We start from the raw sequence: 12,604 nt of genomic DNA, 5'->3' as shown, positions 1-12,604 counted from the left end.
GACACGAGCAGACCTTAAGGATCTTTACTAAAAGTTTTTATCTTGTGTTTCCTAATGCTAGGTAGAAACAAGAATAAAAAATTAAAAGAAACAGTTGTGAGAAGTTTGAAGAAGCAAATTTAATAACTTTTGATATTATGAAAGTTATAATGAAAATCAGCAAAGTATTCTGAGAGACTTTAGACTACATGCTTATTCATTTCAACAGAAATCTCTCCGTGGTCTCTGAATTTAGCTCTTCCTTTCCATTTCCATTCCTTCTACCACTCTTCAGTACAGGGGTCTGTACAATACTTACCATTTTTCCTCCAGCCGTAGGAGTTTGCGTGAGCTGTTATATTTGTCTGTAGAGCCTTTCCCTGTTGCTCTTAACCTGGTTAAATCCACTCATCCTGCAGCTGTCATTTTAAAAGTCCTCAGGGAATCCTTCTCTGACCTACTTTAGCAGGTAAGTCTCCATATTACAAGCCCACAAAGGACCATATAGTATGCCACAGCCTTGTGGTACTCACAATTTTTTACTATTGTGATTATTTGATTCACATCTTTTTACCTCTAAATTCCATGATGGCAGGGACCACGTTTGCTTTTACTCATTTTATCTCCAGCACAGTGAAAACAAATAGTAGGCACTCAATACACACATGTTGATTGAATAAGTGAATGATCTTATAACTCAGCTTGCTTTTATTGATCTTCTACCTCAAAATCCTTCAAAGTTTCCCTACTGTTTAACAAAGTCCATATTTTTATCATGACATTCAAGTACCTCAATCTGCCTCTTCCTCTCATGTTCCCGTTCACACATCCTACACTGCAAATTCCACAACTTGCAACTCCACAAACATGCCCTAAACTTCTGGATCCTGGTGCTCTGCTCAGGCTGTTCCCTCTTCCTAGTATGGCATTCCTTGTCAAAAGCTGACTCACCTTCTCAAGTTCCATCTCGACTTCTACGTGAAATGTTCCCTGATCTCTCCCATGTCTCCATCAGAAGTTATGTATTCTTTTTCTAAATTCATGTATGACTCTGTACTCCTCTAGGATCAGTTAACAGATTCTGTGGAGATGTATATATGACTTATCTCCCTATTCGATGACAAGATTTCTGACAGCAGAAACCACATTTTATCCAATTTTGTGGTGCCTACTGTCTGATGTGGAATAGGGGCTTAGTAAGTGCATATTAAATGAAAAACAGAATGAACATTATCCTTTTTATTAAACCTCTTTAGAGATAATTATTTTATCTTGTATATTAGGATCAATTCCTCTTCTTTAATTCAGTAGAACATTTATATTTGTGAAGTAAGGATGGAATTATGAATAGTACATGTAAGTGCATTAGGTACAAGTCATGTCAAATGAACCTCATTCCCATATTTTGAAAAGGGTACTAAATTGATAAATCAAGAGAACCCTGTAAACAGAGCATATCTTGATGTCTGCAAGGCAAATGACAAGACAAAATATGAAGACTAGATTAAAGAAATCTAGAGGGCTGAAAGCTGCTTCCAAAAAATGGTGATTGACAGAACTTGTGTCACCTCAGAAAAGGCCCCCAGTGCCAATGTCCAAAAGGCTCTGTACTTGGTTTGTCCTGTTAATACACTTATGAGTAACTTGATTGTTATTAAATCTGCAGATGATTTAAAACTAGGAAGAAAATTTAATATTCTGTATAACAGGACTAAGATAAAAATAGTTCCATATGCTGCAAAATGTACCCACATGAAATTAATAAAAATAAAACAATGATAAATGTAAATTTTAGGTTTGAAGTTTAAGCAACTAATCACAGAAATATTGAATACTATATGTGATAGAACGCACTTAAAAGCTCTTTGAAAGAGGGCCAAAGTTTGTTTTTTCATAGCGTATACTCAGTGAAGCAAGAGTATTATGTGGATACTAAAAAGCTAGTACAAAATTCAAACAGCATTAATGGAAGTATAGTGCTGGATTAAGGAAAGTAAAAGTCCCATGAACACATTCAGACAGCGCTATGTACAGTTATGGATACAACATTTTAAGAAGGATATTAACACTGGTGTTTATACAGAAGAGAATCGTGTACATGGAAACTATTTCACAGGACTAATGGTTGAAGGAATTAATTAGCTTGTAAAAGAGAAAACTTAGAAAGAGACACAGGAGCTATCTTTAGAGGAGCTGGAAGAGTCATTAGGTTCTTTGTATACTCGCAACAACAGAACTAGGACAAGAGGCTTGCAGATTTTCCTACAAAATAATAAAGAATGTCCAAATTATAAGCAATATTAAAAATATAAATGAATGCACCTAAGTAAGTCCCACAGGCCACCTGTGTGATGTGTCTTCACAATGGCTAGTTCCCCACGTTAAACATATAACTCTATTTTCTTAAAAAAAAAAACATTAGATCTTCTATAGATGTTAAAATAATGTCTTGTGGTTATTTTCATCATCTGTGTTTTTAGACTCTTCAAGAATAATATAATTCATTTTTTCAGAATAATACAGAATAATTTAGTAATACCTTAATAACAGAATATTAAAACATTTCACTTAAAAAACAAATTCTGCTTTTCTTATATACTTAGAACACAGCCAAGATTGTCTAAGCAGCCAGTAATGTGATAAGGTTAATGCAGGAAAATATGAGTAGGGCTCCAGGAAAATGTTTCAGGCCCACACCCTGACTTTATACTTAACGTAAAAAAGCTTGGGACTTCCCTGGCGGCACAGTGGATAAGAATCCACCTGCCAATGCAGGGGACACGGGTTCGAGCCCTGGTCCGGGAAGATCCCACATGCTGCAGAGCAACTAAGCCTATGTGCCACAACTACTGAGCCTGTGCGCCACAACTACTGAACCCACGCACCTAGAGCCTGTGCTCTGCAACAAGAGAAGCCACCGCAATGAGAAGCCCGCGTGCAGCAACGAAGACCCAACTCAGCCAAAAATAAATAAAATTATATCTTAAAAAAAAAAAATCTTGGTGATATGTTTTCCCAACCAATAGCCAATTAGAACTGGCAAATTAGGCGGAGGAAGTTGGGGGAAAATTGGGCCAGTAGAACCAACCAAATTTAAACCAGCAAGTAGTAGCAACTGACCATGAGAGAAGACAGAAACAGACTATAGAAAGCAGACACAGCCGTTTAAAAGCAAAGCACACTAGGACCATTTAATGTAGGGGCAAAACCTCTTCACATTTCCTGAGGGAATCATCATCTAATAATTGGTCTTCGCACTAATGATCCTGTGTCACCAGGATAATTTAAATCAAACTCATTATTCTCAATTTAAGAAGGCAGCGTAATGTGTAACATAAGCGATCTGACAAACATGTTAAAAAATCATGGTGCTAAATGGAATAATTTTCATTTCTCTAGAAAAGTAACTAGGGTGGAAGACTTCATTTGTTGAAGATGCCAAATTAATGAGGCATTTTTATACTGTATTATAGTACTAGGAGGAAGATATAGTTTGCTAGCAAAATAGAGTCAACAAATGATAAATTTTGTTTCCCAAAGTTGGTAATTATGTTTGCGGCAAGAAAGGGATATGTTATTAGCTCTGGAAAGTGACATTTTTTGGAGAACTTCAAAAGTCTCCAAATGCCATAGGATAGTATTATGGCATAAGTTTCTCATTCTGAATAAAACATAAAATAGCAAATCAAATTACATGGATACTACATTTTCTAAACCTTTTCAGGTGTCTCATACTTATTCATCATCCATCCATTTATTCTCAGAGACATCACCTTATTATCAACTGGGAAGACTTTATATCTCTCTTACCAAAACTAAAAATTCTTGCACTAAGGTAAAGCTTTCCTTTTGCCTGTCCATTGGAAGCCAGTCTGATCATGATAATGCTTGTGACATGGTAATGCCCAGTAGATAAATAAATTTAAAATTTACATATATATGTAGGGTGTGTGGGTATGTGTATAATGATACAGTGTATATTTGGATATATCTATATTCTCCAATTTTAAATTATATAGAGCGAAATTTTGACATACAACATAGCTTGATGCAAGGAGGTCCTCTATATGAAACAGTATAGTAGGAATTTGATAGAGCATTATATTTATCATGGGTAAAACTAGAAATGACACTTTTGAATACCATTAAGGAGGCAGCAAGATTTGGTAAAAAGAACACAGGTTCTGGAGTCAGACAGACTTGGATGAATACACACTTAGCTTACGATATGACCACTGGCAGGTTACTTACTTTGAGTCTTGTTCCTTACCTGTAAGATGGGGGAAATTAGTTCAGGATCATTTTGAGAATTAAATGAGATAAAGTGAAAACATTTAGCAGAGTAACTGGCACATATCAGGTATACAACAAATAATAGTTACCTTCCATCATCCTTAAAACAGATTTCATTCCAATCAATTTTACCTTCACTTGCAAACTTGCTGATGCAACTCTCCTTTCTAGATCTTCTACCTGTTGAAGAATACTCAAATCCATTTCCATTGCTTGTTCTTCTACTGACCAGTTCTCCACAATATCTCGAGTTACCTGGTTTTCTTCATGTTCATTTAATTCAATAATAGCAACTATATTTGAAAAGAAATTAATTTTAAAATCCACTTTATCCCTCAATGATTTCTTCTAAAAAGTGAATGAGGTTCCAGGGATAACATATACGTGTAACTTAACACACACAAATGTACTTGTGCATACACAGGCAGATTACTCTTAAAAGTAGGAATATTCTTTTTTAAGAAACAAAACAATATGTCTGCAGGCTGTGAGAAATTATAAGAAAGTAATACCTATTTAAGAAATGTAAAGAGTTACTGTTTGTTGAACAAAATAGAAAAAAAAAGCCTATTAGTAATAAATTAAGAATTAGGATATACTAAAATATGTTTTAAGATAAAAGAACTAATTCTCATAACTAAGCAAGAGAGCAGAAGTCTCTTTTAGGTACATACCATCCTTATTTTTGATGCAAGCTTGAGTAATATAATCCAAGTGTTTCTGAATTTGTTTTTGTAACGCCTTTTCTCTTATTCCTCTGAGGTGGAGCACTTTGAGCAAAGCTTTTAGGTCCTCTGGGTCAATAATTCTCCACCAACCAAACTGCATTTCTAAGTTAAGATAAATATGTAGATCTTTTTACAAATATTTTGAATATAAATTAATGGCACAATGCAAATCAGAAGACTTATAACCATGTAGAAAACCATCAAAGATTCGGTTATAATGCAGGAATCTATAACAATAAAATAAAGTAAGTAAGTGGCTATAAACCATCTCAATGTACCTACCTTCTGGAATAGGTTTTGGATTAGGAAAATCTACTGGTTTTGCTACTTCAACAGCTACAGGTTGAGTTGAAGAGACTTTTTCATTCTGTGGTACTGGAGATTCACTTTTACTTGAAGCAACATTAGGAGTCAAGAATGAATTACTATTTCCTTCTGATAATCCCAACCCTGATCCAAGACTAGGTAAAGGTGATGTAAATGGATTGCTGGAAGTAAGCACACCGGTGGGCCACCCACAAAACTGGAGTCCCATCATAGATACTCCACTTTTCATCTGCAAAATAAACAAAAACATTTTAAAAGTAGAACAATCTAAGAAGTTAGGAAAAGTGTTTAGAACCAGAAATTATTTATAAAATTCGGAAAAAAACATTCTTTCACTTATCACAATTAGAGGCATACGTCATTTCATTTGCTCCCCAAGTAATTTCTTTTTAGATATAATGCAACAGTAATAAGTTAAAAAGTAATTAAGGAAGGCTTTGACTTAGACATCAGTAGTTCTGATGAAGCTTGGTGATAGCAATTCTGACTCTTCAATTTTCAAACCGTGGCGGAGATAATATTATAAATATTCAACTGATTTCCCTTGAGAGAAAATCTTTATGGGGTCAAAGATTAAATAAAGCAACATAAAAATGAGTTACAATTAGCAGTACTAACCTGAAGAGGTGATAAAGCAAACGGATTTAGGCCAACAGGATTCTGAGCAGAAGATGATCCAAGAAGAGGAGCTGGGGCAGGCGAAGGTGACTTAGATGGTGGCTGAGGCTGAGGGGTCACTAAAGAAGCAGTTGACATACCTGCATGGGTAAGTGATGTGTCATCACAAGGTGTCCTTGGCAAAAGGCTAAACCACTGTCTATTCTTTTCAGTCAGTGTTTTTAACAACTGGTCATTGGGGAGAGGACTATAGAACTTCCCTGGACCACCTGAACTGGTATTGAACAGATTATTAGAGTCTGTCTTTTCCACGCTGCTTTGTGTTGCTGTTGATTGAATGCTGCCCAATGAATGTTTTCCACTGTTTTGATAAGACAATGTGCACCCATTTGCACTACTGTTTGGTTTGGGGGTTATTACATCTGACTCAGGAGGCATCTTAGCTACTTCTAAAAGCTTGCTTAATTTTGAAAATGAACCAGGTTTCTGAAGAAACAGATTTGTGTTATCTTTTTCTTTAGTATCTTCCTTTTGCTCACAATGATTTGGATTTGAACAATTTAAAGTGTCCTCAGAAGTCTCAAATATTTCTTCTTTGATCTGGATACTTTCTGCCTTTTTTAGTTTTTCTCTTTCTTTTGCAATTTCTTCTAGTCCTAAAAAATTGAAAAGCATTATTAAGATCAGTTACTCCAGATCAAACCAATACTATAATGATATTCTTTCATTACTTATCAAGTTATATGCATAAATATTTTAGGAAACTTTTCTAGATTACTTAATACTCCCCATTTTCCCCTTTTTTATAGATTAGATTCTTTTGCTCATTGGAAAATTAATGTAATTTTGTGACTAAGCTTTAGAAAAACTAAAATATAAAAAATTTAAAAGCCCTAATACACAGCAAAAATTATTATTAATATTTTTGTCTAAATCCTTCCAGGCATTCTATATGTATACACATACACACTTAAACCTATAAATTAAAAAAAAAGGAAATCTTATTATATACATAATGCCTAACCTACATGTTTTTCTCTGTAAACATCCTGATATGTCAATAAATATATAACTACATCATAAATTTTAATGGCTATAGAATATTCAATAGAATATATCATAATTTAAATAATCAATCTTCTACTGATGGTTATTAATAGGGCCCAGTTATTCACTATTATAAAAAATGCTATAAATGATTTACTGAGTCCTAAGATATATACTTTTCAGAGTTTTTGAAATATGTTGTCAAACTGAAAGTCTAGATCAATACACATTCATACCAGAAGCAAGAGCATCTGTTTGCCTACACCCTCAAGGAAACTAAATACTATCAGTATTTTTTGTTTTTGTCAATATCTGGGAGATAAAAATTTAAGCTGCATTTTTTTTTCTGATCTCCAGTAAGGCTGAGTATCTTTTCATGGGCTTACTGGCATTTCTCCTTTGTGAACTTCTGGTTCATATTTTTGAACAGTGTTTTTAAAATAATTTATAAGAACTCTTTAAAAATATAAATCCACTACTTTATTCAATTTGAAAAGTAATATATGTCCAAGGTAAAATATTCAGTAATGAGAGGTATAAAGAAAACCCTTTCTGCCCTACTCGCTTAGTCCCTATTTCTACTCTTCAGAGGTAACCATGGTTAATCTATCATATCTATATATCCTTCTGGAAATCTTACATGCATCTATAGGAATATCATTTTGCAGTATTACATAAATGGATGCTACTCTTCACTTTTCTGCAACTCAGAATAAAATCCAAACTCCTAAGCAAGGCCTACAATGCTGTATGATCTGGTTCCTGAAAATTCCTACAACCTCTGACCACTCTTGTCCTTGCTAACCTTGCTCTTCCTTTCTTCCTTTTTTTCAGCTTCCCAAACATACCCAGTTCTTTCCTTTTCTGGGCACTTTGCACTTGCTGCTCCCTCTGCCTGGGATATTGTTTTGTTGACTGGCTCCTTATCCTTCATGTCTCAGATCAAGTCATTTCCTCACAGAGGTTTTCTCTGATCATTTCATCTGAAGTACGTTCCCTATTCCATTCACTTGATTTATTTGTTTTCCTGACATATGGTTGACGTACAACATTAGATAAGTTACAGGTATATAATGTAGTGATTCACAATTTTTAAAGGTTATACTCCATTTACAGTTATTTAAAAATATTGGCTATATTCCCTGTGTTGTACAATACAGCCTTGTGTCTTATTTTACCCATTCACTTTAGAATATCATCCTACATATTTCCGTCACAGAATTTATCATTATAAACAATAACCTAATTATCTGTTTATTTTCTACTCCCACCCACTAGAATTTAAATCAGCAAGCTTTTAAAAGCAGAGCAATGTTTCTCTTGCTTATTATTGGGTCCCAAATGCCTCACATGGTGGCTGCTATAAAATAGAAGCTCCATAAATATTTCTTGAACGATGAAATAAAAGGATGGATTTGATATTTTCACTAAATACCTTAGACAGTTTTCCATGCTAAAACATATAACTGTACTTCATCTTTTTCAATCAGCTGAATAATATTCTATTTTATGGATACATCATAACTTAACCAATCCTCTACTAATGTTTGAAATGGCTTTCACATGCCTCTCTTGAAATTAGTTTCTACCCCAAATTAAAATCCTATACTTCAGACTTATGCTTCTGGACAATATGGAATAATAGGGACTAGATTTACACTCTTGCATGAAACAACCAAAAAAGAGGCAAAATATATGAAACAACAGTTTGCAAGAAACTGGACTTCAGGCAACAAAAAAAGAAAACAAACACAGTCAGACCTATGATTGCCCCAGCTTATTGCTTTGGGTTAATTTCCAGGCTACAGCATAGGGAGGAAGAATCCAGGTGGAGCCTGGCAGACTCCCTGAGATGAGGAGATGGAACTGAGAGTCCAGGGAGATCAAAGTAGCTACAGTGCCCAGGAGAGAGTACTAGAGAGGAGAGCACTGCATGGAGAGAGAACTCCAGAGATCTGCAGTATTCAGCTGAATAATGAGCAGTGTGTCCATGTGAGGAACTTATCTGAGACCAGGAAAGAACCACCTGAAGGGATTGGAGGTGACAGTGCCAGGTGCTCATACAGGCTGGGTATCTGGTACCTGTTCCTACCAACCAGATTGGGAAACCTCAAGATTCACGGCCATCAGGTGGAGTACTCAGAAGGATCTTGCTTTACTAGTTAGGGGATAAACTAGACTGAGCACTGTTTTAGTCCTGCCTAACAAATTTTAAAAGAAAGATCTGAAAGGATCAAACTTTTCCCAAGTAACTTAACTGTGTTTCAGCTAAACAAATCTCAAAAATATTTATAGAAATTCAAAAATATCCAGCACCAAACAAGGTAAAATTCACAATGTCTCGCATTCAATCAAAATTAAAAGACATACATGAATGATACATAATTAGAGAACTCAATCAATGAAAACTAACCTCAAACTGACAAGACAGTAGCATTAGCAGACAAGGTCATTAAATTTGAAAAAATAATGGCCGAAAAATTGCCAAATTTGATGAAAATTATAAACTACAGATCCAAAAAACTCAACTCCAAGCAAAAGAAACATGAAGATACATAACTACTCCAAGACATACCATGATCTAACTGCTCAAAACCAATAATAGAGAAAATCTTAAAAACAGCCAGAAAAAAATATTGTGCCTCATATGATCTTTATGCACTTCTGCACATTTGCCCTTAGAAGACCACCCTACTTCATCACCTCCAATTAGGCACACATGAAAAGAGTCACAAATATTCTCTTCAAATACCCAAGCTCACAAATTTCCTTAACTTTACACAAATTATTGGCTAGTAAGGAAATATTAATATTTGTGCTTGATTTATTCTGAGAACTAGTATCTCAAAAACCACTGTCATATATCCAAAAACAAACAGACCAACCAACCAACAGACAAGTTTTTTACTGGTTTGAGACTAGTTGATGACTTCCCATTTGCACCTAGGAAAGTGAGCTGATGAGACATTTCAATAGCCTATTCGTGGTTGTCTTTAACTCTTATATTCAAATTGCTTAATTATAAACAACTAAACCTCTAACAGAAGTGTAAAATTATTTTTAAAAATTTGAAAAATACACAGGATATCTAGTAAAAAGATTTTTTCAATAGTTGTCTATCTCCTATTTCATACAATCCTCTGTTCTTTCCAGCCCTTACTTCTTTGACATGTATCAATGAGTATTAAAAAAAGTCTTCAACGCAGACGTAGAGAATGGACTTGAGGACATGGGGAGTGGGAAGGGTAAGCTGGGACGAAGTGAAAGAATGCCATGGACATATACACACTACCAAATGTAAAACGGATAGCTAGTGGGAAGCAGCCACATAGCACAGGGAGATCAGCTCAGTGCTTTGTGACCCCCTAGAGGGATGGGATAGGGAGGGTGGGAGGGAGACGCAAGAGGGAGGAGATATGGGGATATATGTATATGTATAGCTGATTCACTTTGTTATAAAGCAGAAACTAACACACCATTGTAAAGCAATTATACTCCAATAAAGATGTTAAAAAAAAAAAGTCTTCAAAACAGACTAAAGAAGAGGAAAATAAGTAAGAGATGAAACAGGGAGGGCCGTTCACTTGATTGAGCTCCTTGGTAGTAACTGCAAGTATATAATGACAAAGAAAATACCATTTCCCAATTAAACCAATTGAAACCAATCCTAATAAGAGCAAGTTTGCTATTGGAAAAGAGACTATGTCTTCTTGAGTTTTATCAGAATCACTTTGAAACGCTTTAGTTTACCTAATAGTTGTCACTGGACCCTAAGGGTCCACAATTCTCAGTTCGAATGAAATTTTTTCCTTTGCCTCTCCTTAGTTGGGCTGAAGTAGGCTAAAACTTTCAAATAGATTTTACTAAAATCTAAGTGAAACACAAACAAAGAACACAAGAAATGTAAAAACACTGGCATTTAGAATACAGGTCTCTGTTCAGTGGCTTCCTCCCAGGGTTCACCCCAAAGGCTCTCACCCATTCAGTATAGCCTAACCTCAGGAGTACTTTCACAGCTCCTTAACTGAATTCATGTTGTCAGTACTACCACAACTCAGCTCCTAGGAGACATCTTGCTATTACTGTGGAGAAGACTCAAGGAAGCAGGTTCTTATCGTTGTCTATCTAGGATTGTTCCTTCCCAGTCTGATCCAGGAATTTTTTAAAAAGATGCCTTTCACCATAATACCTTCATCCTTCAGGTAAGATTCCTCCACACATCCTAACAGGAATTAGTTTCTACACTTACAGACCTAATGCTGTAAACATATCCTAATACAAAATGGAAGAGTAATATTCACATCACAGTACAAAAAACTTGTTTCATTTTCCTTCCAATATTGAAGGAATTATCCACAATCCAATATACCGCAAACAGAACAGTGAATTGAAGGGCAACAAATCCTTGGCTTTGGCTGAGTGGCCATGGGGCTTTCTTCCTTCCCACTTTCCTGGGGGCCAGCAGAAGGATAGCAGGGCCTTTAGCCAGCTAATGTCAACACTGTTCTCAGGATCCTTGGTGTGTAGATTTTGATTCTTGGTATGCATACCTGCAAGCACTGTTCCTAGACCCAAAGGTCCCTTGATATGTTTACTGTTACTTAGAGAAACTCAGTGCTTCTTACCCCTTCTTACACTAACCCATAAATAGAGAGCAAGGTATGGGGTATAGTGTTTTGTCTCTTGGAGTGTTCTTGTCACACATCCAAGTCCTATGGAACCATTATGGGAGCTGGGAGATCCTATGTACTGTAACTTCTCTGCTTATAAGTTGCCTTCACTAATAAATTATGCTGTTATTAGCACTATGTATGTCATTAGTGATTTTTGTGACCATGCATCTTGTACAATTGGTGACCAACAAAATCCTGATGTCATGGATTTCTGGAAGAGGCGCACCCAGGGGTGGAAGAATTCCTTCTTGGGGTCAGTGGTAATTCACTTGGTAGAGTTAGAATGGTCTTAGTAGCAATGCCTGAAGATGGCAGAAGCCATAAAAGTGGTATACTAAAGAGGATGACTAGTGGTGATAAGCTGACTTGAAATCCAGTTCTGTCTCTCTTCCTTACCAGCTTAGAGATTTTCATGAGCCCTAAGGGGGGGATGGTAAACTAAAAAGGGTGACGGCAGCCCCTTTAGAAGGGAAAGTGGGGCAAACTCCCACTAATACATGAGGCAACTGGCCCCTGTGTATGTGAAAAGCCAGTTATTGTGAGGCATGCTCTAAAGGAATCTGAGTGGACACAACAGCGGGAGGAAATCCAGCAGTGTACAGAGTAAGAACTAGGTTCTCAACAGGTCTACTACCATACGCACTTGGAAGGATCCTTAGAGGTTTGGCGTGTTTGTTTGCATGATGGAGGGACAGCAGTGATATTAAATGAAGCTGAGAAGGGGGAACACATGCCCCTGTTACAGAATGAGCAGTCTGGGTTGACTAATAATGCTGAGATAGGCGTTGCCACCCTGTTTCCAAACTGAATGCTTGGTAGTGTTGGTAAAATATAGCCCCGTGATTTTCCTGACCCTTGAATGTGAGTGGGACTAGATCCGCAGAGGATGTAGCTGTTCTGAGACCCTGGCTGTGTTAGCATGATTATAAGAAAACCCAG

At 36.1% G+C, this 12,604-nt stretch overlaps 1 protein-coding gene across 24 annotated transcripts in view; it reads right to left on the bottom strand.

Moving 5' to 3' along the window:
• Positions 1-12,604, bottom strand: part of BAZ2B (bromodomain adjacent to zinc finger domain 2B) — a 382,496-nt gene that overhangs the window by 19,468 nt on the left and 350,424 nt on the right. For 23 of the 24 annotated variants that reach the window (XM_029225702.1, XM_029225703.1, XM_029225701.1 and 20 more), the window contains 4 exons: positions 5,946-6,601; positions 5,283-5,556; positions 4,947-5,102; positions 4,405-4,565 (listed from right to left, as the gene is read on the bottom strand). In XM_029225702.1, coding sequence (XP_029081535.1) covers positions 4,405-4,565; positions 4,947-5,102; positions 5,283-5,556; positions 5,946-6,601 — 1,247 coding nt within the window. Of the gene's footprint in view, positions 1-2; positions 4,250-4,361; positions 4,566-4,946; positions 5,103-5,282; positions 5,557-5,945; positions 6,602-12,604 lie in introns of those variants that run through there. The other variant, XM_029225726.1, reaches the window with a different exon arrangement.

Source organism: Monodon monoceros, unplaced genomic scaffold (genome assembly GCF_005190385.1).
Source record: "Monodon monoceros isolate NGI ecotype Baffin Bay Population unplaced genomic scaffold, NGI_Narwhal_1 Super_Scaffold_16, whole genome shotgun sequence".
Lineage (NCBI taxonomy): Eukaryota > Metazoa > Chordata > Mammalia > Artiodactyla > Monodontidae > Monodon > Monodon monoceros.
This window is presented reverse-complemented; position numbering and strand designations above follow the sequence as displayed.